The sequence below is a fragment of the Heliangelus exortis genome, chromosome Z (genome assembly GCF_036169615.1).
Source record: "Heliangelus exortis chromosome Z, bHelExo1.hap1, whole genome shotgun sequence".
Taxonomy (NCBI): Eukaryota; Metazoa; Chordata; class Aves; order Apodiformes; family Trochilidae; genus Heliangelus; species Heliangelus exortis.
In genome coordinates this window covers 26,981,742-27,008,812 of record NC_092454.1, presented here as the reverse complement: position 1 = coordinate 27,008,812, position 27,071 = coordinate 26,981,742, and the positions used below count along the sequence as shown (strand labels likewise).

At 40.1% G+C, this 27,071-nt stretch overlaps 1 protein-coding gene across 1 annotated transcript in view; it reads left to right on the top strand.

Moving 5' to 3' along the window:
- Positions 1–8,918: 8,918 nt before the first annotated feature.
- MAN2A1 (mannosidase alpha class 2A member 1) overlaps positions 8,919–27,071 on the top strand; it is a 100,996-nt gene continuing 82,843 nt past the window's right edge. Inside the window, exons 1-2 of the mRNA XM_071731210.1 lie at positions 8,919–9,619; positions 22,902–23,162. Coding sequence (XP_071587311.1) covers positions 9,485–9,619; positions 22,902–23,162 — 396 coding nt within the window. The 5' untranslated portion in view covers positions 8,919–9,484. The remainder of the gene's footprint in view (positions 9,620–22,901; positions 23,163–27,071) is intronic.

Below are 27,071 nucleotides of genomic sequence, written 5' to 3'. Positions count from 1 at the left end.
ATTTCTCTTTGGCTGGCATAGACCCCATCCTGCTGTACCTGTGGCCTTCCCACATCGCATTCCAACAAAAAAACCATCCTATTGCAAATTCAATATAAACATTTTAAGGAAACAGATGCGCATAGTAACATAGCAGTGAGGTGGAGCAGGCATCGTTCCCAGTAAGCTGTGCTGGGAAGCCAGCTTTTCAACCATATTTTGCCCCTTGAACAGAATTAAAACAGTGGACTGGACAGCTGCATTGCTTGCTTTCTCAGGGAAAACTGTTTAAAATTCTAGATGATTCCTTGTCTTGTTACGTATTGCATAAATAAAAATATGCTAATAAAGCTCATTTTATTTGACGAACAGATTTATATCCACTGGTAAATGCATGAAAATTATTTAGAGTACTGCATGCATATACACAGATTGTGCTAAAAGAAGTCAAGTGTCATTGATAAATCTTTGCAATAGTGACCAGGTGGGTAATAACACTCGGAGCTATCATTTGGATTCCATAATATGTAATTCTGCTGAGACTTAAAGCAAGCGGACCAACTGTGATGAGTAAATAGTTTGTTCCTGTTTGTTTTGTTTTAGTCAGAGAGAAGCTGTATTATTACTACATACAGGTATATTACATTACAGTATAACATAACTCTGACATTTAGTCTTACAGAGCAGATGAGTCTAGAACAACTGTGATGCAGAAAAATACACACAGTAATAATAATAATTTGAAAAAGACACTTAACATCTTATCTATTAAGCTTCGTTTTTCAACTTTTTGATACTCCCTAAAATATCTCCCTTCTACTAAGCTTGTCATGATCAACATTAAAAAAAAAAATTGTAAAATTATTCTAAACTGTATTTGAATGCATAGCTTTTGAATTGCCCTGTAGTTATTGCAGTATACATTTTTTGCTGACTGTAACATATCTTTGCCAACACAAATATATTTAAATATTTCTAGATGCATATGAAAATCTTTCTGTAACTGAAAAATAATTTTATTTTACAAGAATAAGAATACATCTATTCCTGAATCATTGTGAAATGAAAAATGTTTCAGTTAGCAAAGAGTGCAAGACTAATATGCCCTCTACTCTATTTTTCTAGATTTTGAACAACATCAAAGCCTTACATTATAAGAAAGAAATCAATAAGAGAAGATTATGGGATCTGCTACTCTCTATTTATTTGCAAGAAATGAACAGTAACTTTTTAGAATCTGGAAGTAGCAAAACAACTGAAGATTGCTTTGATCACTACTGTAGGCAAAGTCTTCTCTTTATATTTTTTTCTTCTTTTGAAGACTTTTTTGTTCCTTAATTCATGTAGGTACTAAAAGAATTCTAGATAAGGCAGCATGAGGCTCTGCACAGATTTGTAAATGCTACTTAATGCTGTGTTTTGACTTTTCATAGTTCAGCTTTTTTTTTTTCTTTAACAGACTTTAACATCTCATTTCATTCATTAAATGAATTAATTTAAAGCTGACTCTTCTGTGACAGCAAATTTTTAGGTTTGTGCCCTGATAACAGCTGGCAGTAATGAAGTTTCAGAATTTTACTCTTTAATTGACAAATCACTCTGAAAACAGTGATGAAATAGAATTTTTTTTTTTAAGATTTGCCAGATGTCTTTATTTATTGCAAGTTGGACAGTTTCAGAAGCACTACTGTACATATCTTTCACTTGGCCTAGGTTCAAGGTTAAGAACTACACTTTCAATTGCTAGATGAAAATAATTCATTGCTAGATGAAATAATCTGTTCCTGTTTATGACAGAATTTTGTGGTTTTAAATGTGTCTTGAATAATTAATTCTATTCCAGTACTTGAGCTGTTTTAAGATAGGTGATCTAGTTTCACTCAGTTTCACTAAGCTCTATACTTTTTGGATAGATAGGCTGATGACTTCTAAACTGTATAAATGCAGAACTCTTTTTGATCAGGACAGTTCCAGAAGTATAAGGCTATGTTCATCCATTATGACAGTTGGAATTCAAATTTTCTTCGTTGGCACTGGAAAAGTTGTCCCAAGAGGCTAAGGCTGCATATAAAGTATCTTAGCTTTGCACAGGCTGATATATTCATTTATAGAATATAGAACTGTTGAAAGCTTTTCAGTAGTCACTAGTAACTAAACAAGTTCAGGACCTAGTATCAATTTCAGTCTTGCATGTTTGACTGCTACACACAATCCACACCCACCCCAAATTCAGATCACTGCATCCCTGGTTTAAACCTGTAAGTAAATTTATCTTTGCCAGTTAAACTGCTTTGCAATTAAGGGTATAACTTAACATTCAGCTTAAACCAATATAAATCTATGTTCTCTTCTTCATTCCAACACATGTATTTCTGTAATCAAAGGGATAACTGGATTCAGGAACCCAGCTAGGTCACAACAAATCATTTTTTGTTTTCTTAGATATCAGATTAATTGGTTACCTGATTACACTAACTATCATGATCTCTAATGCTGCAGACCAAGACAGGTGATGTGAATTCAGGAATGGGGCAAACAGCAAGACTGACACAGAGTCCAGCTGGAGACCTGTGAGTAGTGGAGTCCCCCAAGGATCAGTGCTGGGTCTGGTCCCGTTCAACATCTTTATCAGTGACCTGGATGAACAGAGTGCACCTTTAGCAGGTTTGCTGATGACACAAAACTGGGAGAAGTGGCTGACAAACCAGAAGGTTGTGTTGCCATTCAGAGGGACCTGGACAGGCTGGAGGGTTGGGCAGAGAGAAATTTAATGAAATACAAGAAGGGCAAGTGTAGATTCTTACATTTGGGAAAGAACAACCCCGGGTACCAGTATAGGTTGGGGACTGAGCTGTTGGAGAGTGGCACAGGAGAAAAGGACCTGGGGGTGCTGGTGAATGGAAGGACGACCATGAGCCAACAATGTGCCAATGGCATCCTGGGGTGCATTAGAAGGGGGGTGGTTAGAAAGTCAACAGAGATTCATCAGAGATGATTAATATTTCTAAATATGTAAAGGGAGAGTGTCAAGAGAAAGGAGTCAGGCTCTTGTCAGTGATGCCCAATGATAGAACCAGGGGCAATGGGTGCAAGTTGGAGCATTGGACATTTTATGTAAACATAAGAAAAAGCTTTTTCATTGTGAGGGTGACAGAGCACTGGAACAGGCTGCCCAGGGAGGTTTTGGAGTCTCCTTGTCTGTAGACGTTCAAAACCCACTTAAATGTATTCCTGTGTGACCTACACTAGATGATCTTGCTCTGGAAGGGGGGTTGGTCTCAATGATCTCTCAAAGTCCCCTCCAACCCCCTAAGATTCTGTGATTCATTGGTTTATTCTGTATTTTGTAGTTTAGTGCAATCTATAAATAAAGATTAATATAATGATTGAGTTACCCAGCCTGTCAGGATAACAGAATAGAAGTCATCAGTTGTCAGTCTCTGCATAGATGCAGTTTCAACATTCTGATTTTAACAAAGGACTACACCATTTTTTCCTCTATTCCCCCTTTTCTAAATACAGTATTGTTAAATAAAGACAGAAACTGTAAACATATATATAAATCTGGACACTCTAAAAGCAGCTGGAGGCAAGTTTTGTATATAAGGAAATTAAAAAGAAACAGAGATAAGCAATCTGTCATAAAAAAACCCAAACTTCTGCCACAACTCACTTCAGAAAATATAAGAGACTTTGTGAATTGCCTGGTGCTCCATTCTGTTACATTGTGATTCAAGATCTATACTAGGCCAATACAGTCAAATTCTAAAGCCATCAGCATTTAAAAATATATACATATACACAATAGTGATTTACTGATTTACATGAACCTGTCTTTGATACAATCAAGGGATCAAACACAGTGTTTAGAAGTTACATACAAGAACCAAGTTGAAATCAATGCCTTATTTTCCTTCACTAGTTACTAATATTTTAAAGAATAACCTGACTGCTTGGAAAGTTAATGCATTTTTGCAGTCTGGAGCCTTACACCTGCAATAAATGCAAAGTCTGGCAATTACTTGTATGTGATACTAATAGAAGGCAATGAAGCATTGCTAAACTGTTTCCTGATTGATTTTTCAGGAATCTTTGTATTTAATATTTTGTATTTAAATAAAAATGGCAGGTTTAACATTGAGAAAACGTCAAATAAAAATAGCCTGGCAGGAATGTGTGGCCTTGTTGATTTAAAAATGGGAAGGAGAAGGGGGAGGGGAAGAAGAGTAAATAGGAAGGTGGAAAGAAAAAGAAAAGGTATAAGGAAGCTTGCAATCATTTTAATTCAATCAAGTTGCTTCACAAACAAATAATGGATTACAGTTTTCTAGAGCTGCATCTAAGTATTTCCTATCTATATCTCTAATCACAGCAGTCTTGCTTCCCCTCCATGTTTCCTCTGTTATCCCTGCATTTCTTCCCCACAATATTTACAGCTCGCTATCCTCCTTTCTTCCTTCACAAATTGTTTTAGCTACTTGTTCCTCCCACAGTGCCTTCCTTTTTTCCCTATGCCTTCCAGTGATCTTACGGGCAAAGGCCATAAACTGTGTATGTTATAAGGAACGTGTTTTTGGGCACTCAGTATCTGTGCGGCTTTGTCACCTACTGTATCCCAGCCAACCTTTCCATCAACTATTTCTTTCCTTGTTTGAGTGGTAGATTCCTTCAGGTATGGAGCTCTACACTACTGCACACTTTCTTAATAGTCAGATAAGGTTTCCATACTCCATGGCAGAAAATGCAATTTAGATACCATCAGCCTGGAGCAGTAAGAAAGTAACTATAGAAAAAACAGTTTCCTCTGTTTGCTAGAGGATAGATCCTGGAAAAGAATTTGGCATATAAGGAAGGGATTAAACAAACTTTGGGTGCCTGAATCCAAAACTGAGATCTAAAAAAAAAATCCATGCAGCAGGTGCCCATGGCATGAGACATACCTGTATTTAAGATGAAACTTCTTCATGTAACTACAACTCTGGCCCTGCACTTCCACATTAGTTTGTCCCAGCCTCAGTACCCAGGTTCCTACCTAATATTAATGTGGTAGAAAAACCACAGGCATGATTCTGAAGATACAGCAAGAGGACTGTATCCTTTACAAAACAAAATTCTGAATACGTAAATAAAACAAAACCAAAGAACACAATGCCCCATCCAAGCAAGCAAACAAACAAAAACGAAACACAAAACCCAACAACATTAAAAAATGTTGGATACTTTGCTGTGCCCACCTTCTATATTGTAGCCTAGCACAGAGGCTACTGGCATGAGAAAAAAGGCGACCACGGCTCGAAAACTGAATTCTTGCAAGTACTGGGATGTTTTGCACATACAAGTGTGTGTGAATGCACACGTAGATAATATTGACATGAGATGTGGACTACACAAATATAAATTTATTATTATGGTACGTATTTATTTCATATGCACACAGGTAAGTTTCTAGAGCCTTAAGTGAGCATGGCTAGCTTATAAAAGTGGCTAGCATGACCATTCTTCTGTTTTTCAAAAGCAGAAACAGTATATCTTTGAAAAATAAACTATGAGCATATCTATTCAAGAGAAAAGTCAAAATTGCCAGTCCCAAGTAGATGAAAATGTACATTTCCAGTCTCTTACAAGTAAGCCTAAATCCTGGGAAATGGCTGGTTTTAACACAAATTACTGCCATCAGTGTTTTCCTGTTAACTCACCATGAGAATTCTTTGAACGGGGTTTTGAGCCTTATTTCAAGTCTAACACTTCTTGTCCCCTCTGTATCATAATGCAAGTATCTAACAAAGGAACCTGAATTCAATTTGAGAATAATTGTTTTGGGCCTCGCATTACATCTCCATGAGAAACAGAACTCTTCATAGGTTTCAATACTGCACAATACTGATACCAAATTCACACAATGAGTGAAAGAAGGAAAAAGCCAAACTAGTACTGAAAGAGTTGTCATTCTTGTCTTTGATACCACCCATACCAGATTTATTGACGCTAGATTAAAAATTTCAATCTTAGGTCACATTAGCAGAGCCCTTCATTCTACAAAAGAAAAATTCTTTATCAGCTATTGCGAACTGGAATACCACAGTGTATCTGACACAACAGAACAGAGCATGTATCTAAATGTATAATGATATCTAATCTTAAATGTAATCTAAAAATCTCAGACCACAGAAAGAGTTTCAAAATCAAACATAGAGAAAAAATTCCACACTTCATATCATTGCCTCGAAAATGTGAATTGGTCCATTGACATAGTTGCAAAGTAACCTGTAGATATACATTATGACCCTGCTTTAAAGAATAAGACCAGATGCTACTTTCCACTTAATCCCTGGTTTATTCAGACTGTTCTCACTGAAAAGGTTATGATTCAAAACATGTCTTTGCTGTAATTCTGCATTGTGATGTCTCACTTTAGTCCATACACACCACTGCAGCAGTGTTCTGCAATAGGAGATTGTTTGATTTCCTTACAGTTTAATGCCATTCTAAGAAATCAGTTTATTACAGACATGATTTTATCTGTTAAAGAGCCCTGTGAGGAAAGGTCTAAGGTCATTCCTTTCATTGGCCTCAGCTGCAAATACGTGTTCTGTGTATTTCTGCAATTTACATCATGTATGTATTGAGAAGGAAACCACAAAAGAAAAAATCTTCACCAGCTTTCTGTAGGTACTTCAGTTAGTGTGACATAATATCACCGAGACACTCTAGCAAAAAGAACAGGGTCTGCTTGTCTGTGGCAGCATTTGTTCTCTTTAGCCACTTGACCACTAGTGTCTCTCTGCAGAACTTCTGTCCCTTTCATCAGTTTCTGACTTTATTAGCTAGTGAAACTGGAGGATTTACAGAGGACTGGTTTGTTTACAGTCCTGTTTTTTCTCTCTCTATGCACCCCATTACTCTGTTCAATTAATCAACTACATATTGCATGGGGAAAAAAAAGAGAAAAAAATAGTATCTACCTGACCATGCACAAGATGAACAAAAGCATTAGAGTCAGTCTTAAAAATTCATATCTCTAATTCTGAGGCCATTTTTTGGTAATACTACTTTTAGCTTAATTTAGAATTAAAGCTAATTTCCCCCTTGAGAAAAAAAAAAAAAAAAAAAAAAAAAGGAAATTATATCTGATGTAGATGATGGCAAAGTTGGATTTTTTGGCTCTTAAAAATAACTGAGGTCCACTGACAAAGCAAGTAAGAAGCATTCTATTTTCTGCCACTAGAGGGGGAATGAGTGAATGAGGAAAGGCGATACGCCTTTAATTACAGATTTTTTTTCTGAGCAGCAATGTCAGGTTTCAAAACTCGTGGGATTTATTCCAGAGTCTGTAAAGACATATCTGCATTTCTCCTCTGTTTTGCCTGACACTGGTCCTTGTGCCCTTCCACTGTCATTCTTACCCTAACCTGCTTAATCACTTATTCCTAGCTTTCACTTGTTGTCAGTCCCTTCCCATTCCTACAGTAGCACCCATCTTTTTGTCGGTCCTCAGGTTATACCTTGCGTTGCTCCCATTCTGCAGCTGCTTTTCTCTGCAACCTCTCTTTCTCACATCACTGCATTAAATAAAGTCTTCCCAAACTTAAATGAAGTCTGTGTGTGCAATAGTGCAGCATGGACTATAGAGGCAGTTTCTCTGCCTCAGTTATTTCCACCACAGGAGCTCGTAACATCCATACCCAGGAACTGCAGGAGTCCTATACTGCCTCTCAAAACCAGAATCAAACATTTTGACTTTTTGTCCAGTGGGAGAAAGGGAGCTAGAAGTTATGAATAATTAAGCCCCAAGTGGGCTAAGATACTGGAACAAGCTCTAAACATGGGAAAAAAACATAAAGATTTAAGCTTCTTGGCTCCTATGAAAGCCTACTGAATTTTACTAGCCAAATATTTCTGGTATTACAGTTTTAACAGCTTTGGGGGGATTTTCATGGGAAAAAAAATAGTGATGCTATCAAGTAATCAATTACTTGATGACATCAAGTAATGAGGCAGATGCTTCAATGACAATCCTTTAAAAAGCAGCACACACAGAACAGTGAAACATGTTTTAAGCATGTGTCTAGTTCTCAAGGGCAGCCAACACATCTTACTTATTTCCCCAAAATATTGGTCAGAAACAGACACTAGACATGAACATTTTCAAACCTGAGCAGATTTGTGAATCTGAGTAATGTGAAAACTGAGTAATTTGTGAAATTACGAGCTAAATGCTGTAATGGAAGAAGGGGGCAATCTCAAACCAGAAGGCCCTGGACCGGCCCGTTGTCTGTGACCCATTCCTCTGGGCACGTGGTGATTTTCATCGAGCTTGCTACTTACTCATAGAACAGCCCGAGCCAAGCTGGAGCCTGACAGCGACTCACGAATGTGTCCGATGCTGCTAGCGGAGGCATAGGACTTGTACGGAAAGGTGCGACGGGGGTGACGCCAAACAAGGGGGGAATGCTGGGGCTCGTTCGGTGCCGGAGGTCAGTCCCCCCCACCCTCCCCTCCACCGCTCGGCACCGGGACAAGGCAAGCCGGCGAGGAAGGCAGATGCCTGAGGCAGCCTCACTTCCCCCTCCAGCACCTGCACGTCCCACACACTGCCTGCGGGCAGGGCGGCGGCGAGACCGGCACGCTGTGCCCCCGAGGGGCCGCCGCCGCGGGGCAGCCTCCCGGTGGGAGGTAGCTCGGCGCCGTTTCTTGCGAACTCTCTGAATTAGGGGGGGGGGAGGTTTCTCCTTAGGGCTGCCCAGAGGGTGAGAGGAAGGGGCGATAGCCTCCAGCCCGCTGCCGCTGCCGGAGCACTCCGGCGTTCCCGGTGGCCGGGACACACACCCTCCCGCAGCACCCGGGCGGCGCGGGGCGGTGGGGGCGGTGCCGTGGCCGTGACACGACGCGGTACCGCCCACCCACCCGGGCGCGGGGGCGGAGCGCGGCCCTCAGGCGGTGGGGGCCGGCGCTGGCGGGCGGGGGCTCTTTCGGCGCGGAGCTTGTGCGCGGCAGCCCGCGGTGCAGTGGGGACGGCGGCTGTGGTCTGGCCGCCGGACGGGGGAGGAGGAGGTGCCAGACTCCAGAGCCGCTTTCCGGCAAACGAGGAGGAGCGGAGCGGCTGGTGAGGCGGCCGGAGAAGGAGGAGGAGGAGGAGGAGGACGAGAAGCAGGAGGACGAGGACGAGGAGAAGGAGGAGGACGGGGAGGAGGAGGAGGAGGAGGAAGGGGAAGGGAGGAGGAAGCACCGGCGCTCAGCCGACCCCGCAGACGCTGCCGCCACCACTTCCCCGCTAGCCCGCGAACCCGATCCCTCCCGGAAACCCTCGGCTTTGCCTCTCGCCGCGGCGGCGGGGTCTCGGCTGGGCTCGCCACCCCGGCGCAGCGGGCGCGGAGGGAGCAACTTCTCCTCGCACTTCTCCGCCGGGGGCGGTGGCTCCCGGGGTCCCCGCCCTCCGTCGCTGCGAGAGAACTTTGCCCACCGAGCGCGAGGCGGCGAGTGGGGCCCAAGAACGGCGGCCGCGGCGATGAAGCTGAGCCGGCAATTCACGGTGTTCGGCAGCGCGATCTTCTGTGTGGTGATCTTCTCCCTCTACCTGATGCTGGACCGCGGCCACTTCGACCACCCGAAGAGCCCCCGGCGGGAGGGCACCTTTCCCAAGGTGAGCGGGGCGGCGGCCTGGGCGCGGCTGGTGGGCGAGCCCCCGCGCCGCCGGACGGAGGCGGACGGGAGGCGGCCACGCCGACAGCGTCCGGGACCTTTCCCCGCCCGGGCTGCCGGAGCGCTGAGGCGCGGCTTCCCCCCTCCGGACAGCCGGGGCGGCGGCGAGGTGCGGCGGCTGCCGGGCCGGTGTGGCGGGATACGAGCGGTGCCGCCTCTGGGCGGCGCTGGTGTCATCCCGGCGCGGGGCTGCGGGGTGAGGCAGGCGTGGGGAGGCTGGGGAGGAGGGCTCGGCCCTGGCGGGACGGGCCAGAGGACCCGGTAGGACAGGATAGGGAAAGCTGAGAACTCGAGGGTCGACCTCATCTACGGCATCAACAGGCAGGTTTAGGGAAATGCTGACTTGATGTTACTGCTTTCCTTTTCGCGAAGTCTTGTTTTGGAGCCGTAGCTGGCTGATACCTGATTGCACCGCATGGCTGTACGAAACAGTTCTTTAGTTTCTCACTTTCCCTTGATTCCTGTGTGTGAGAGAAATTTAAAAGCCGTGTATCGTGTATTAGTGTTGTAAAAAGGAGTGTTTAACCATGGTAAGAAAACAGTATTTCAGAGAGCACATGGTATGCCGTGAGAAATGGCAGAATACCGGTGTGTGTACGTAGCTTAGTTTTCTTGAAGCAGAAGAAAAAAAAATTTACAGAAAGCAAAGTAAAAGGTTGTTCATGAAAACATTTTGTTGGAGGGTGGAATAAAACAAATGAAAATTTTGTAGGACAGCAATAAGTCTTAAAGTGGATGGAAGAACTCAAAAGGCTTATTTAAAAAGTAACAATTTTCTCTCTGACAGAGTAACTTTTTTGTTCCACGCAACGATAATCGTTAGTATTACTTGCTAGCAGTCAAGATAGAAATGTCGACTTAAATGTTAAGGGAAGAGTGCAGATCTATTCTGTCATCAGTCCTTTGAGTTACCCGGGAGCAAAGAGAATAAGAAGCTTAGGAGAAGAAAGCAAGAGAAGGCAGGCTACAGCAGCTGTGTCTGCTCAGTGTGTGGCTCCAGCAGGAGAGTGATGCGTTGTGTGATACTTGTAACAGCTAAGCACAAGTGCCGCTTTGGGGATATAGTCACTATCTTACATTAGGAAATCGTTTTATGTGCCTTTATACCAAGAGTTTTGTTTAAAGCAGGTAAAGAAGAGAACAGGAAAGCTCGTATGTGAGTGGTCTTTTTTTTTAATAATAGATTTTAGCTTGAAATATTTATGTGAACAGGGAAGATTCATTAGACGTGTTTTGGTTTTCATTGTCAGTGTCTTGCAGTTGAAATTCCTGTCAGTGACCTACAGGGTAATGCTGATCTGCTGTGTAGCACATTCTTATCTCTTGTGACCAACAGTTCAGTGACTTAATCTGTTCATAAACCTCTTCCTTCAATGTGATGTAGTTGGCTAGAGACAAATGTTTCTCCTTCTGTCTTCCTCTCCTGGAGGTCTTCTAGAACAGTCTGTCACTGTTTATTCTTCCTGCCCTTTCCATATATAAATTTTTTTGATGGTGCTGTCACAAGAGAATCCTCTGTCTATTACTGTTTTGGCCCTTCATTTGGGTGAAAAGTTACCTTTTTCTTCCTCATTTATTGTTTGAGGAAATTACACATGAAATTAGTGTGATTTTTGTAATTTGCTTTAACTGCCCTTAGAATAGAGAGTTTTCACTTTGTTACAACAGGGAAAACACTTCTAACACCTAGCAGATGCTTTCAGAGCCCCTTAAAACAGCAGTTTAAAGTAAATGCAAAAGATGAAAAAATGAAATAGAAGTCACCAGAACGTTTGAAAGTAACAGCTTTAATCCTGTTTCAGCTGATAAAGTTTATTTGTGTCAGTGCATGTTGCAAGAGCTCAATGTCCTGTAAAGGAAACTAGCCACAGATGTGAAAACTTCAAACTGGTTTTGGCTGGGAAAAGCCCTGGTAGCAGTAGTAGATTGTCTTGCTGTAGGTGTAAGAAACCATTGTTTCATTATGACAAAGGTCAGAATTTTTTTTGCTTAGAAAAAAGGAAGAGAGACCTTTTTCTTTTCACAGATTATTGGATTAATAATTTCATACCTCTTTCTGTTCTTAAAATGTGCTAATTTTTCAGCTTTGGTGCTCCTCTGTGCAGTTTCGGTAGCAACATATGTCACCTTTTGTGTCCTGCCAGTTGCATATTGATTAGTTCCTTCTTCCTGACCTCTGGGGTTTACACAAAGCTTAGAAGATCTTTCGGTGCTTCTGGAAGCCATCTCAAGTTTTGCTTATAAGTGCTTGTTTGTCTAGGCTTTTTACTTAATTTCTGCCAGGATTAGAATTGGAATTTTACAGCTGGCAGTACCTCTTGTTCTGTGTTCACCTGAAGTGTCATGATACCTAATACCAGTAGTAAAAGAAATTATTAGGATTGCTGCTCCACTTTAATTTCTACTTTTGCTGTTTCCCAGGAAATGTACCTTCTCTTTGCATGGTCCTGGTCTATGGTCCTGTCTTCTTTCAGGATTATCTGCCATTGTAGCCAAGACTTGTCTTCCAGATCTTGTTTCTGAGTTTGAGAGCTCATGTAGTTGTTCAGGGATGTTAAAAAAATTGCCTTGGAGAAATAATTTTTGGACAAGATCTCCCGAGGTGACTGAAAGAGAGCCTTTGCAGAGCCTTTGCATGCTCTCTAGCCAAGCACTTGTAAATGCCTTCACAGCTAAACCTGGCTTACAATCAGGCTTGGGAGGCAGTGGTGACACTGTTATCTTTTTTGTGTTCCCTTTGCAGAAGCTGGCATCAGTAGTTGCTTTTACAGTGAATGTTATCCACATATCCACGGTAAGGTGGAGTAATGACAACTATAGTGGAACTTGAGTCCTCATTTATAGCGTTGTCATCATTGGCGGTGCATTTAAATTATAATATCAGAAGATCAAGTCACTGTTAATTGTGGGAAGATAAGGTAGCTCTAATACATGGAGATGAAGACTTGCTGTCCTCTCCGTAATTCCTCTGCATATCTCTGTGGGGCTTGCTTGGCTGTCAGGTATGTATTATGCTTCTGATGGCCATATCAAGACCTCTTGTCTTTTTCTGTCTGAGCCTCTTCCTAGCCATTGGATACTCGTGTTCAGGACATACCTCGGAATATGGGATGTTCCATTGTCCTCCCTTAGGTTAGGAGAGATGTTCCAACAGTGTAGACAGGGGCTCAAGGGGGAGGAATAGCCTTAGGTGCATTTTTAGATTATTATTGTATCAGTTGTCCGTACAGATAATTGTCTAAGGATCTTCTGGTGGAATATAGAAAAAAAGAATGTGGTTGAATGTATTGGTTTTGTTTGTACTAACACTGAGAATTCTCAGAGAAGCCCTGTGTGATTTCATAGTGGAAGAAGTGTAAGAGTGGTGGTTGGTCTCATGGTATCTCTTGTGTAGCGAGTTTCAGGTCCTGGTGATTTGCAGGCTAAATTGGTAACTACTAAATGAAAACTACATTTGAATCAAATCTAAAGTGGAATAAGTCTGTAAGTAGCTTATCTTGAAGGTCCTGTGTTACTGTACACAGATGAATACCGATAAGCCCCAAATCGATGCTGTATTTTGGACCCAAATAGAAAAAAAATCTTCAGCGTCACACAGGTTGTTTTCTCAGCTAATTTTACCTTGTCTTAGAACAGATCCATAAAAGCTGTTCATTTATGGAAGCTTGTAGAATATTTATTTTGACTCTAAATTTTGGTAGTTTCAAACTTAAGCATGGATAGCTTGCATTAAAAATCCAATTTAAAAAAAGTGAAGGATTTGTTTGAAAGAGTATCTTGCTTCAGAAACTTGCCCTTTGTGTAGTGTTAACATGGAAGTTAATTTTTAGATAATTTTAAGCTCTGAGCAAGGCAAAACAGCAATATAACACAGCATCCTCTGTCGCCACCTGATAGGTGATGCTTTGGACATGAGCTTTTTCATCTAGTCACTTTTACAGATCTTGCTTTGGCTTTTTTGGGGCATACCTTCCCTCTGTGTGCAAAGTTATTTCTGGAAATAGACTTATAGAACTCATCTTTAGAACTGAAGCAGCACAAAGGGGTTGGTCCTTTGTATCTTTTGTTTTTCACTTCAACTCTACCAAAAGGCAAAATACATACAGCAACTCCCATCTTACTATTTTTTCCCTGAACGATTGTTATTTGAAAAGGATGTGTTTCCCCTTCTGCTTTCTTCTTGCAGCCCATCCTCTCCACCTCTGCCTTTGACTACCGTTGTTTGAAGCTCACTTTGATCTTCACACATATGTTAACTGCTTTTATGGGCTCACTAGTTGCATTGAACAGAGGTGATCAAGTATATAATTCCACTAAAACCATCTGGCTCACTCTTTTGTTCCCAGTGTCCTTCCAACAAAGCATTAAGTGGCCTGGCTGTTGGTGGTACTGCTAAAGCTTGTTTACTGGATTCATGCTTTCTACACAATGCATCAAATGCTTTTGCTCAAGTGGTGGAAGTGGTAATTGTTGCAGAATGGAGTGTGATTTCAAGAGCTTGCCAATAATGTGATGGCCAAAATACCAATCATGGCAGGGTGGAGCAGTAGTAGTAGGAACTTAGGACCAAATACTTGGCAGAAACACCAGCAGCTCTCTGAATCTGTGTGTTGAACAAAGGTGCCTTTTGAACTTGACTCTGGAGTACTGCTGAGGGAGTGCTTCCCCTGCCGTAAGGAAGCACTACACACAGCCAGCCCTGGGCATCCAATAGGTGGCTGTAACTGCAGCGTATCAGCTCATGTTTGTTAATTGCCATACTGCAGTTCTGTGCAGTGCAAACCTCAGCTCCCTCCAGTGTCAGCGAATGTCACTACTTCCTGATTTGAAATAGTTCCTGATTAATTTTAAACACCTTTTCAGATAGCTTAGCTACGTGTCTTGCCACAGAGAAGTAGCTGAAATCAATGGCTTGCATAGACAACAGATACATTTTGTTGCTAGCATGTTATTAGCAATCGATGTGTTTTTATGAGCTCATTTGGGATCTTTCAGACCTGTGTTGTGTAACAAGGAACAGTATGTCTGTATGCAGAAGTATTGGAAGCAGCATGATCAAGTATTTAGGAAATGTTTGTTTCACTCTAAAATGTGAATACTGGCAATTAAGGTTATACATAATTTTGAAATTGTCGTTTTCTCACTTAGGAGAACTGCAGAATTCTGGGCACAGTAACTTTTAGTATCATTCTTATTAGTTTATTTCAGAGAAAATTGAATGTTGACCAAAGAAATTCACAGAAAGAATCATCGTTTTCCTGGATTTGAAACATGTTAAGGGATTTAAAAAGAGACCCAAAAACCATATTAACAACACTTAGTAAGTTCATAATCTAAAAGCCTTTGCCTGTCACTGGAATTATGTTGAGTGTAAGATAATGAAAATTGAAGATTTCTTCTGCAGATCTTCTAGTATATTCTAAAGGAGAAGAGGCTGTCTTTGTGAACCTAACTGCAGGTCATTAACAATTCTTTGTACTTTTCATGCTCAGAGTACGTTTGTCTCCATTGCTTGCATATTTTGTTTGAAGTTCTGGCTAAATAGCAGTCAAGGAGAAGCTAGTAGTCTTCAGTTACAGTACTTAAATCAGGTACAAAATGTTGAGTGAAATATATTTTTCTGAAAAGTAGTAACACCACCTATAAATTAACACTTTCTTCCACTGCCTAGGGTCAATGCCTAACTTGAACTGTATGAACTGAGAAAAGTTTTGTAGTTTGCTCTTACTTGACCTGTCTTTGACACATGTTTTTGTTATTTTATGTTCCGATTTGTTCAAGTAAAAATAAACTGTATTAAAATGCTTATACTCTTAATGTCATCTAAGCTGTGCTTCAGTTTTGTACTGATAGCCGTTTAAGTAAAGATTCAGCAGGGGGCAGGGAGGGGAATCAAAAGGGAAATGAACCTGAAATTTATCAGCCAGACTAGCAGTGAAAATTTATCAGATAAATTGACTTTAAACAGGGAATATTTCTAGATGTATTTCTGGCTCCCTTTTCTTTCTCCTTGCCTTTAGATAATTGATAATGGTGTCAAATTAGTCCCTAACAACAAGCCTTATTTTTATCTTTGTAAACTACATGAAACTTAAGTCTAGGGTAATAGTACATTCAAGACTGGTTATTGCTGCATCTGGTAAAACAAAATGTGCATCAGTTTCTTGAAATCTGTCAAGCTACTACATCTTTGGAGTAGAACTTTCTCATATTTTAAGAGAGCAGTCTTTTGTATTTCAGATAATTCATAATTCAGTGTCTAAATAAAGTGAAATTGTTTTGAGTAGAGTAGTACTTTAAAGATAGTAAATTATAAACAAGGTTACTTATGTTATTTTCATCATTACAAATGTACATAAGCCTTCTGTCCAGATTACTAAATGCTTTAAACCTAGACTTGTCCTTTTGCCTAAGGCTTTGTATATTGTTTTTTTCTTGCAGTGTGAATACCTGCTTAAACAGCGTATTCAAATACTAAACTTTGATGCTGCATCGCATCATTTTAACTTTTACTGCAAGCTTGTTCACAATATGAGGTGACATACACCTTTTTGCATTTAATATGTTGTGTTCACTATACTGCTCTAGTGGTGAACAGAGAATGCATTATGGTCTATGTCTACCATATATTTTGGTATGTTGGCATCTGATCAGAGTTTTATATTGGGATTTTAGTGAGACTTTTTGTGAAGGTGTACCTGGAAATAATTATTTACAAGACTGGTACAGAAAATTAAAATGACTACCATTCAAAGCAGCCGTGAAATGATAATTTTTGAATTAAGTTTTCTCACTGGTTACTGTAGTAAATCTGTAGAGGCAATGATCTTGAGTTGAATTCCACATCCCTTGGGCAACTGTTCATTGTGGTGCTCTGCTTTTTTCACCACAGCTCATCAGCGTACCAGAGCTTCTTGGACAGGACAATGCCAGCTCCATTTGGTCTTTGCATTCTTGTTGTGGGTGAGAGGGAAAATGGGCTCTGGCTGTTTTTAAACCAAGCACAGTGGTTGCTACCTGAGTCTGAATACAAATCAGGTTACAGCTGCCCTAACCCCACAAGTCTCTAATGTGGATTTCTCCTCTTCTTGCCTGTTTCTATGAGGTTTCCTCATCTGGGCCTGTCATATTCCCACTTCAGTTGTTTTGAGCTAGTTGTCATTTTCATGCTAAAATGATCACAGTATCCTTTTCACAGCGACTGCATTTAGAGAAGCAGTGAATGCTCACTGAACAAATGAAAGTTGAAACTGATATCCTTTCTGCAGTGTGCCATGCTTATATAGAAGAAACTGCCCATTCTCAAGTCCCCCAGAATAAAGCAGCTTCATCTTTCATTGTGTTACTGGGCTTCCCTCCTTATGCCAGGTGGCATGATGCTCCTTTCTGGTGTGAGTCCTTGCTACAGATCAGGCCTGTGCCAGAAGCAGACAGTTCAGGACAAGCAGAAGGCAGAGGGAAAACAGACTGTTCTGTAGTATTTGGGGCCTAGAAATTGCTGGAGGGCTCAGACTGGCTGAAGCATAAGGAACTGCATATGTAGCTGGTTGATGCTGTGGCAGTGGCAGGTTGCTCAGTGCTGTTGGCAGATGTGGGTGGGTTTTGTTCTACATGGGAGGAGGGTGTGCTGATCTGTGCTGTCCTCACATGAGAAGATTTCACTGGTTAAATCCAGCCCTCTGTAACCCTCATGACTGTGAACATACGCACTGCTCATGTGATGTCATTCTTCTAGCAATGAAGCTGAACCTACTTACAAAAGGGTTGGATTTGTTGATGCTTTGCACTTCTTGAAGGGGTAATTCCTTTGCTGTAGAATAACAGCAGGGTTGCTTCTCTTACTTTTCAATAAAAGCTTTAATTTCTCCCTGTCTTTATGTGTATTCATGAGCAAATGTATTTCACGTTACTTTACATTGCGTTATGTTAAAACAAGTATATACATTATAGATTAGTGTTCCTTAATGATGTTCCCTTGGACCTAGACATGCTTACCCAGACCTTACCCATGCTTACCCCACCTTCAACTTTCTGTGCAAGTAAGCGGGGCTCTCAGTCTTGCTTTTACTTCTTTTCTGATAAGACTCGTATTTTTTAAAGTGGGAAAGTCCTGCTGACATTTATGAACTGTGTAGCTAGACAAATTTTGCTGTCCAGTAGCTACAAGGCCACCTAGATTGCAAAATTTCTGGTGGAATTAATCTCTGCTTAGATTAAAAAAAAAAAAAAAAATTCCACCACCCCGCTCACCCCCAAAAAAGCCCCAAAAAGTTGCAACTCTTGAAGAGTTGCAGTGTTTTCCATGTTCAGATCATAGTTTAAAATAGATTTACCATTTAATACTACATTCTAGGCATTGTTTATTCTTATCTATTTAAGTGAGTAAGGAGAAAAGACAAATGTGTAATGAAAATAGACCGAGTTTTTTGTAATTTGGATCCATGTGAGGCTTTCAGTTTGGAAATGGATTCCTGACATAAACTATTATCACACTGAATGAGAGTTTTTGACACTTGCTACTTAAGAGCTGTTAACTCTTATGACTGATGTGTTTCACAACAGAAACTTGAAATATTTTTAAAATAACTTCGGTACTGCATGAGGTTGTTATGTGTTCTTAACGTAGCATTTTATTTCTTCTTTTTGCATTCAAAATGAGTTAGCGTGTGGCATGTTTAAATACCTTAGAAGAGAGGTGTGGTGTGTCTCAGAGTCTTCAGAAAAAGAATCAGGCATTTATTATCCAGGATTTTTTTAACCCTCTATCTTAAATATAAATTATTGCGCAACTTCCTTGAGCAGCCTGTGCCTGTGTTTTGCCACTTACACAAGAAAGAATTTTTTCCTAATGTTTAACATAAATCTCCCCTCTTTGTGTTTGAAATAATTTCCCTTTGTCCTCTCACTGCACACCCTTGCAAATAGCCCTACACTTTCTTGAAGGGCCCCCTTCAGGCATTGGAAGGTTGCTATAAGGTCTTTTTGGAGCCTCCTCTTCTCCAGGCTGAACAACCCCAACTTCCTCAGTCTGTCTTCATAGGAGAGGTGCACCAGCCCTCTGATCATTTTAGTGGCTCTCCTCTGGACACATTCCAGGAGCTTTATGTCCTTTCTTTTGCTGGGGACTCCAGAACTGGACACAGTACTCAGGTGGGGTCTCAGAAGAGTAGAGGGGGAGAATCACCTCCTTTGACCTGCTGTCTGTGCTTCTTTTCATGCAGCCTAGGACCCAGTTGGCTTTCTGGACTGCAAGCACACATTGATGGCTCATGTTGAGCTTCTGGTCCACCACCACCCCCAAGTTCTTCTTCTCAGGGCTGTTCTCAGTCCTTTCTCCACCCAACCTGTATTCATGCATGGGATTGCCTCGACCCAGGTGCAGAACCTTGCACTTGGCCTTGTAGAACTTTATGCAGTTTCTATGAGCCCACTTCTTGAGCCTGTCAAGGTCCCTCTGGATGGCATTCCTTCCCTGTCATGTGTTGACTTTGCCACACACTTTGGTGTCACCAGCAAACTTGCTGAGGGTGCATTTGATTCCAGTGTCTGTGTTGCCAACAAAGATGTCCAAGCACTCACCCTTGAGGAACCCCACTCGTCACACATCTCACACACTGAGCCACTGATCACAACTCTTCGGGTGCAACCATCCATCCAGTTCCTTATCCAATGAGTGGTCCATCCATCAAATCGTATTGTTCCAGTTTAGAGATCAGGATGCTTGTGGGACTGTAGTGATTTCCTTGCACAGGCCCAGGTAGATGATGTCTGTAGCTCTGCCTTTGTCCAACGAGGCTGTGCCCCCATTGTAAAAGGCACCAAATCAGTCAGGCAGGACTTGCCCTTAGTGGAACTGTGTTGGCTGTCACCAATCACCCCTTTGTTATCTGCTTGCCTTAGCAGAGTCTTCAGGAGGATCTACTCCTTGATCTTGCCAGGCACAGACTGACTGGCCTGCAGTTCCCTGGTTCTTCTTTTTTTCCATATTTGAAAATGGGGGTTATGTTTCCCCTTTTCCTGTCAGTGGGAAGTTCACCAGACTGCCACGACTTCCCAAATATTATGGACAGCGGCTTTGCAACTTCATCCGCCAGTTCTTTCAGGAGCCATGGGTGAATCCCATCAGGTCCCATGAACTTGTTCACCTTCAGGTTCTCTAGGTGATCTCAAACCTGCTCTTCATCTACAGTAGGAGATTTTCCTTTCCCCAGTCTCTGCCTTTATTTTCTCTAACATGGAGGGTGTGACCAGAGTCCTTGAAGGTGAAGACAGAGGCAAAGTAGTCATTCAGTACCTTGGCCTTCACCACATCTTGGGTGGCCAGCTCTCCTGTTTCCTTCAGGAGTGGATCCACATTTTCCCTAGTCTTCCTCTTATCATTGACATATCTGTAGAAATTTTTCCTGTTGTCCTTAACCCCTCCTGTCAGGTCCGATTCTCTCTGTGCTTTTGCTTTCCTAACCTGATCTCTTGCTTTGACCACTTCTCTCAGGCTAGTCCTTGCAAGCAGTCCTTGCTTCCATCCTCTGTAAACTTCCTGTTTACCCCTAAGTGTGTCCAGGAGTTCCTTGCTCATCCATGCAGGCCTCCAGGCACCCCTGCTGCCTTCCTCTTCACTGGGACACATTGGTCCTGGGCATGCAGGAGGTGATCCTTGAATATGGACCAGCTTTCCTCGGCCCTCTTCCCATCCAGGACTTTGTCCCATTCTGCCCTACTCAGCAGATCCTTTAGGAGATTGAAGTCTGCCCTTTTAAAATCAAGTTTACTCTGCACATTCCTCCCTGCCCTAAGGATCTTGAATTCTGCATTGTCATGATCTCCCATTAATTTTTACATCACTCACCAGCCTGCTGCTTGCACACTGTGTAGCTTTGAACTATAGTCATGTGCAGTGAAGCAGGTAATAATAATTAGTCTAGATGGCAGCTGTACTTCAGCCTCTTAGGCATATAAAGAGCAGAGCCTATGTTGGGCAGCTGGTAAAGCCCCAATCATTATTTCATATATGTTATTTCTAGAGTGAATAGCATAATAGGCTATTATTTTTCTAAGTAGAGAGACATTTCTTTCAAAATGTCACAGGCATTGAAAGGGAAAATACTAATCTTACACAGAAATGTGTGCACGCTGTTGGTAATGTAGCATTTGAAGGGCTTCAGTCTGGTTGTTTCTTTTGTGCCACCAGGGGGCATGGGACTACATTTTTTTTTCCAGTGTTCCACCGTCTGCACATTGATTTCATATTATTTTCAGCTGATCTGTTTTATAAGTTTCTAGTATTTGTCTTTAAACTGTTAAAAATCTAGGATCTTTGTCCTGTATTGCAATTAACTTAATGTGGATCTGTTGTCAAAATATTTTTTGTCTATTGAGAAGCAGTAACCATTTGCCTGTGTTGCATTTTAAAACCTGTTATTGTTTTCAGGATGTATCAATCTAAGAAAAAAAAAATCCCGAAGCAGTGAATCATTGCTTTTTACAGCCCAGAAAATGTTGGGACAAAACTAACCAACAGGTTAAAAATCCCAAAAATGTACCTTCTCCAGAACGATGAGGAACTTCCATGAAGACAGAAAGACTGGAGTGAGGATTTAGTAGAACTCAAAAGTCTGATTTGTATCTCTTGGTAAAGGATGTTTTTGTATTCCTGAAAACTTGTCGAAGTAAACTTAAAAGAAGGTTCACATCATAATTGAGAAAGGAGAATTAATCATTTGCAAACTACAACCTAACTGCAGAAGCTGGAATTAGCTTGACAATTCAGGAAATCAATTTGTTCTTTAAAAGGAAAAGGCACAGACCTCAAGTAATAGTTGTCAAAGGGGAAAAAAGTGTTATGTACAGAAGTTGCTGCTAATATTATTCTCTTTTACTTAGAAGATTAGGGATTCTTGTTATGAAAAGGTTTTACTTGTCCTTAAAATAATAGGTCACAGAGTAGATGTCTACTGTATCAATTTATTTGTGTTGAGTTTAATGGGGAAAATGTACATGCATGAATCTGTAGTGGGTTTAGTTGTGATGACAGTTTCTTGAAAAAAACTTAATCATATTTTGTATGTTTTGGGATCTGACCACAACTTCAATAATAGGAGATGACTGGCTTTTTGTCCCCTATCTTTTCTTGTTATTGTTAGGTTTAAGTCAGTTTGAGGAAAGAAAGAAGCTACTCTTAAGACATAGTATACTTAAAAACATGTTAAACAATCTGTCTTTTTTCATTCTGAAAAAACTAATACATTCATGCCTGAAAAAAAAACATAGCTTGCATCATTTGGAAGAAGCGACTAGTACATGAGAAGCCTTTACTGTTTCCTGGTATTTTGTTCTGCTATGCTTCAGCAATACAGTGATTAGATATTACTAAATGTTTTGTGGTATCATTCTTTGCTTACAAGTTGCTTTAGTAGCTGTGTTGGGTTTTTTTGTTTTGTTTTGGTTTTTTTTTTCTGTTCACACTGATAACTATTCTATATCCTTCCTCTTATGATGCATAGTAGAGTTGTCTACAAACTCCTGTTGTTTGGCAACAGAGTATGTACAAAGTGGTAGCAGTGAAAGCATTCAGATTCAGCTGTCTTTTATGGGATTATTTTGATAAATGTAGTAGACCAATTATACATATTATAATGATCAGGTTGCTAAGGGATCTTTTAGCCCCATCAAGTGCTTTTGTTAATTCTTCACTGAATTTCATTGGAAATAAGAACTTTTTTTTTCTTTTCACTGTAATACTGTTTTACACACACAGGAAAAACTTAAAATGTATACGTTCTGTTAATCCCATCGATGTGACTGCCTTCTAAAAATGGCTTTCTCTTTGATGTACTGATGTGATAATAAATTAGAGAATCAGATATTTGCAAATCTAGTAAATAGCATGAATAAAAAACGAACGCGGTGTAATTGGTACTTGAAATAGTGTGACCTTAAAAGAAAATCTTTTATCTCTGATTAAATCCTTTGCTGCAAAGTAAAGCTCACAGTGCACAATGCAACTTCTCATCCCTTATAATGAAAAGAGGTTTCATATGTCATTTCTATCTCCTACTAGTTTGCTTTACGTGAAGTATAGAATAAAGATTTATTTATTAGGGTTTTTTTGTGTGATCATGTACTACTGTGAAACTGATACTTTTTTTTTTTTAAATCATGTCAATGGCTAGTCTGAGAAATAATTAAATTATCCCTTTTTTTTTTTTTTTTTTTTTTTTTTACAGGGGCAGCTTTCAATACTACAAGAAAAAATCGATCATCTAGAACGCCTGTTGGCAGAAAATAATGAGATTATTTCAAACATTCGAGATTCTGTGATTAATCTGAGTGAATCAGTAAAGGATGGTCAAAAAAATCCAGAGGCTATAAACTTCAGTCAAGGATCTGTCTCTGATCTCTTCCCTTCTGCTTCAGTTTTGCTTCCAATTGATTCTGAGGATTGTTTGTTTGCTACAAAAAGTGGAAGTCATGGTTCAGGTGTGCAGGTAAGCAGTACATCTTTCTCTGTTATTCTGCTGAGGTCAGAATTAGCCATCATTACCTTTTAATTCTGAAAACACCAAATTACTGGTAAAAGCTTGATACTAGGCTCCTACTCTGAAGTGTAATAGCATTGCTCAAGCGGCTGTTGTGTTTAATAGGTGTTACAAAAGTTCCTTTTCAGACTTTCTAGAAATTGAGTAGTGATTATGAAGAGCCAACCCTTCAAGACAAACAAAAAAAAATGTGCTAAAAAACAGTGATTGTACTCAGATTATTCAGTGCTGTCTGAAGTTCTTTGAAAGGAATTTATTGTAATTTATTTTTAGTTTCCCCAAATTGTTCTAAAGTTGATGAAATATAAGCTGGAAATAGTGCGTAGTGCTATTTTAAATCAGATTTTACATCTTAGGAAGATATGTGTAGGTGGGTCTTGATGGGAAGGTAAGGGAAGTTCGATAATAATTGAAAAACAATCTAATTCTCAGGCTACTGCATTCCCTTTTGAACGTTAGTTCTCTGTTTCAGCATTCTTATGTGTCTGCAGTTAGTATAGGTGCCTCAGTCAGAGAAACTTATACAATATTGAGTGGTTGGCATGAACTGGGGAGGCTGGAAGTTTTTAAAGCCAAGCATTTCAGGTTGAATTTATTGTGCTTCCTGGTGATGCTTGGTAGTTCATGGCCTCTTATATAGTCAGGTTTAAGCATTTCAGGAAAACTGAGAGTGCTGTGTGAAGTCTGTACTATTCGGAGAGTCTTGTGGGAGTACTGTAAAAATTTGCTCTAAAGCAATTACTAGATTTTGAAGTCTGACTTCCTCATTTTAGAATTGAAAGTACTTCTACTTTAAAAAAAGGACAGTGGAGTTAAGATAAGTAAGTACACATATTAGAACAATTGTTACTTCTGGTATATCATTCATAAAGCCTGTAAGCTCTTCAGGGGTAGGTATCACCTTAATACATCTTTTACAGAGTAATCAGGGTTTGTTGTTTTGTTTTGTTTTTTTTTTTTTTTTAAGCAGCATATGACTATTCATATTTCTAATACACAGCAGAACTTCTGAGAAGGAAAGTAAATTGTGTGAACCTGATGATAGCATGTTTTCAAGTTAGTGAATTCTTCACAGGTTACTCCTCATACATTCTGTTACCATGTTGAGTGATGTGTTGTTTTTGAGATCCACTGGAAATACATTGTAGGAAATGTGAATTTTGAGGCAAGATTTGTTGGCTGAAATTTTTGAGCATGTCAGCCTGTTCTGACTGCAAAGCAAGCCTAAACTGTTCTCATGTTTGGCTTCACTTTTGTAGAATACCAGGACACGTACTAACTATCAGGTAATGTACCTATCTCCCTAATAGTAGGCTGCAATAGCTAAACTGCTTTTTGTTAGTTTGCTGTATTTTCAAGGGTATATGCATGTACTTAAGTAACAAATACAGCAGGGAATATTCTTAATAGTGCTCCTCTAGTCACACTTTCTTTCCTTGCCTTGCAGTGGGAGGGAGGGCACTCATTTTCTTCATGTCATTGCATTAGTACCTTGTACTCAGCAAATTATCCATCATCATGATTAAGTCACTTCAATACTGTTTCTGTATACAGTTTCTCATCCTACAAGAATGACTTGCATTTCAGTTATGGAATCTAGGACCTTTACTTTAGCAGAATTCCTGTAACACCACATTTGATGAGCTGGACTGAATTACTGTGTTTTAATATAGTTTTACTGCTTAATACTTTCCTTAATTTTCTTTATTTTATTTTATTTTTGTACACATTTTTATTTTAAAAGGATGAGGATTTTTGAGTATATTATTAGGAGCATTGTTTTTTTAATTATTTTAAATTCTGAAACACATTTAAGTGCTAATTAGCTGCTGTTCATGAATGTTAACTTAAAACCACCAATTCAAACCTTACTTTTTCTGTCTTCTAAGCGGATGTATAAGAATGAAGTGTGATACTAGGAAGAAGTAAGGGCTAATACAGACAAGACATCGTGTTTTGATAACTATAGAGAGTGAAGGCAAAAGAGGCTTCACTAAATAAATTAAGGAAGTACATTATAGTTTCCCATACTGGAGAAGGCATTATAAGAATGCATTAAAATAGGAGTTGAAAACCTTTGTGCTATTCCAGTGAGAAATATTACCAAGACTTGTGACTTGGTTTGCCATGCACAGAAAATAATCTAAGTTACTAATAGAATGAGACTTAAAAGATTTCTTGGATAGCATAGGCAAAGAATTTTTTTATTATGGTGGAACTATAAATCAAGAAATTGTACACTTTGTTACTTGAGATGCTTGTAATTAGGTAGGAAATTGTGATAGAGCTGGTCACTGAAAATAACAGAATAAATTGAGAATTGATATGATGCAAATTAAATAGAAGAATAAGGTGTGCTTTTTTTCGAAAGATAGAAATGAGGCTAGGTAGTAAAGCTAATAAAAAAAAACCCTCTTGATTAGATATGGTTGTCACCTCATGCTTTTTTAGTTCATTAGTTCAAGAAGCATCTGGAATTTGTGCTTAAAAAACCACAACAGGCATCATGTTAAGCTGGAAGGTGTTTAAACTGATATAGTAAGGTGTTTCTGCTTTTATCCCTTTTAACTACTGAAGCATCTTAACATTTAGTTACTGGTGTTTCTCCTTTTAAAAGTGAGACATGAATCACTTTGTAAAAAGGTGGCTTGGAGAGGAACAACCTACGTGTTTTTTTCTTTTGTGCAGTAATTTAGTGTTCACTGGAGTAAATCCTGTGATATTTACACAACACTTATTACTTCAGCAGTTTGAGTATGTCAGTATATAGAAAGAATTAAGTATGACTAGAATGTTACAATTGAAAAGCTTGTGGGAATCAGACTGTCTTCTGAAGCAGCTATAAGGAAGAAAGGCAGCATCCTTTTTGAATTTCTTTTTGTCTACTGTTTTCACAAAGTTCTTGTTTACTGTATCAGTATTTTTCACTTGGAAATGAAATTAAAACATGTCTGGGAAATACTTGTCTTTCATCTTTTCTTGCTTCTCACTCACTGACTATGTACTTGGAACCCATTCTTCATGTGCAGTCACATAACCTGGTCAAGTAATGGTATAATTAGTAGTTAAACCTTTGTATAATTATTGCTGACAATGGTGTTATATGAAAGATAGAAATTGCATAACATGTCTTCTATGTGTATTGGTGAAAGAGCAGTGATTTCAGCCTGATTTGGCTTCAGTTTATTCCAGTGGAAGTTTTTGATTTAACTGCTTCTGATTAACAGTGAAATCACAGAGTGTCCTACTGGATAAGGTTGGGAGGGACCTCTGGAGGTCATCTGATCCAACACTATTAAAGCCAGGGTCATTTAGAGCAAGTTGCCTGGACCATGTCCAGATGGCTTGATTATCTAAGGATGGAGATTGTAGAACCTCTCTAGGCAATGTGTGCCAGTACTTAGTCACCCTCACAGTGGAAAAAGTGTTTCCTGATGTTCAGGAGGAAGCTCCTGTGTTTCAGTGTGTGCCCACATCCACTTGTCTAGTCACTGAGCACCAATGAAACAAACCTGGCTTCTCCTCTGTAGTCTTCCTATAGGTATGTGTATATTATCTTACATTGGTAAGATCCTCCCACAAGCCTTCTATAGGTAAACATCTACAGCTTCCTCAGCCTTTCCTCATTGAAGAACTGCTCCAGTGCCTTCATCATTTTAGTGACCCTTTCCTGGACACTCTCTGGAGTGTGTCCATGTCTCTTGTGTTGGGGAGCTCAAAACTAGACACAGTGCTCTGGGTGTAGCCTCATTGGTGCCAAGTAGAAGGGAAGGATTGCCTCGGTTAACCTGCTAGCATCACTCCTCCTTAATGCAATCCAGAATGTGATTTGCCTTCTTTGCTGCAAGGGCACAATCA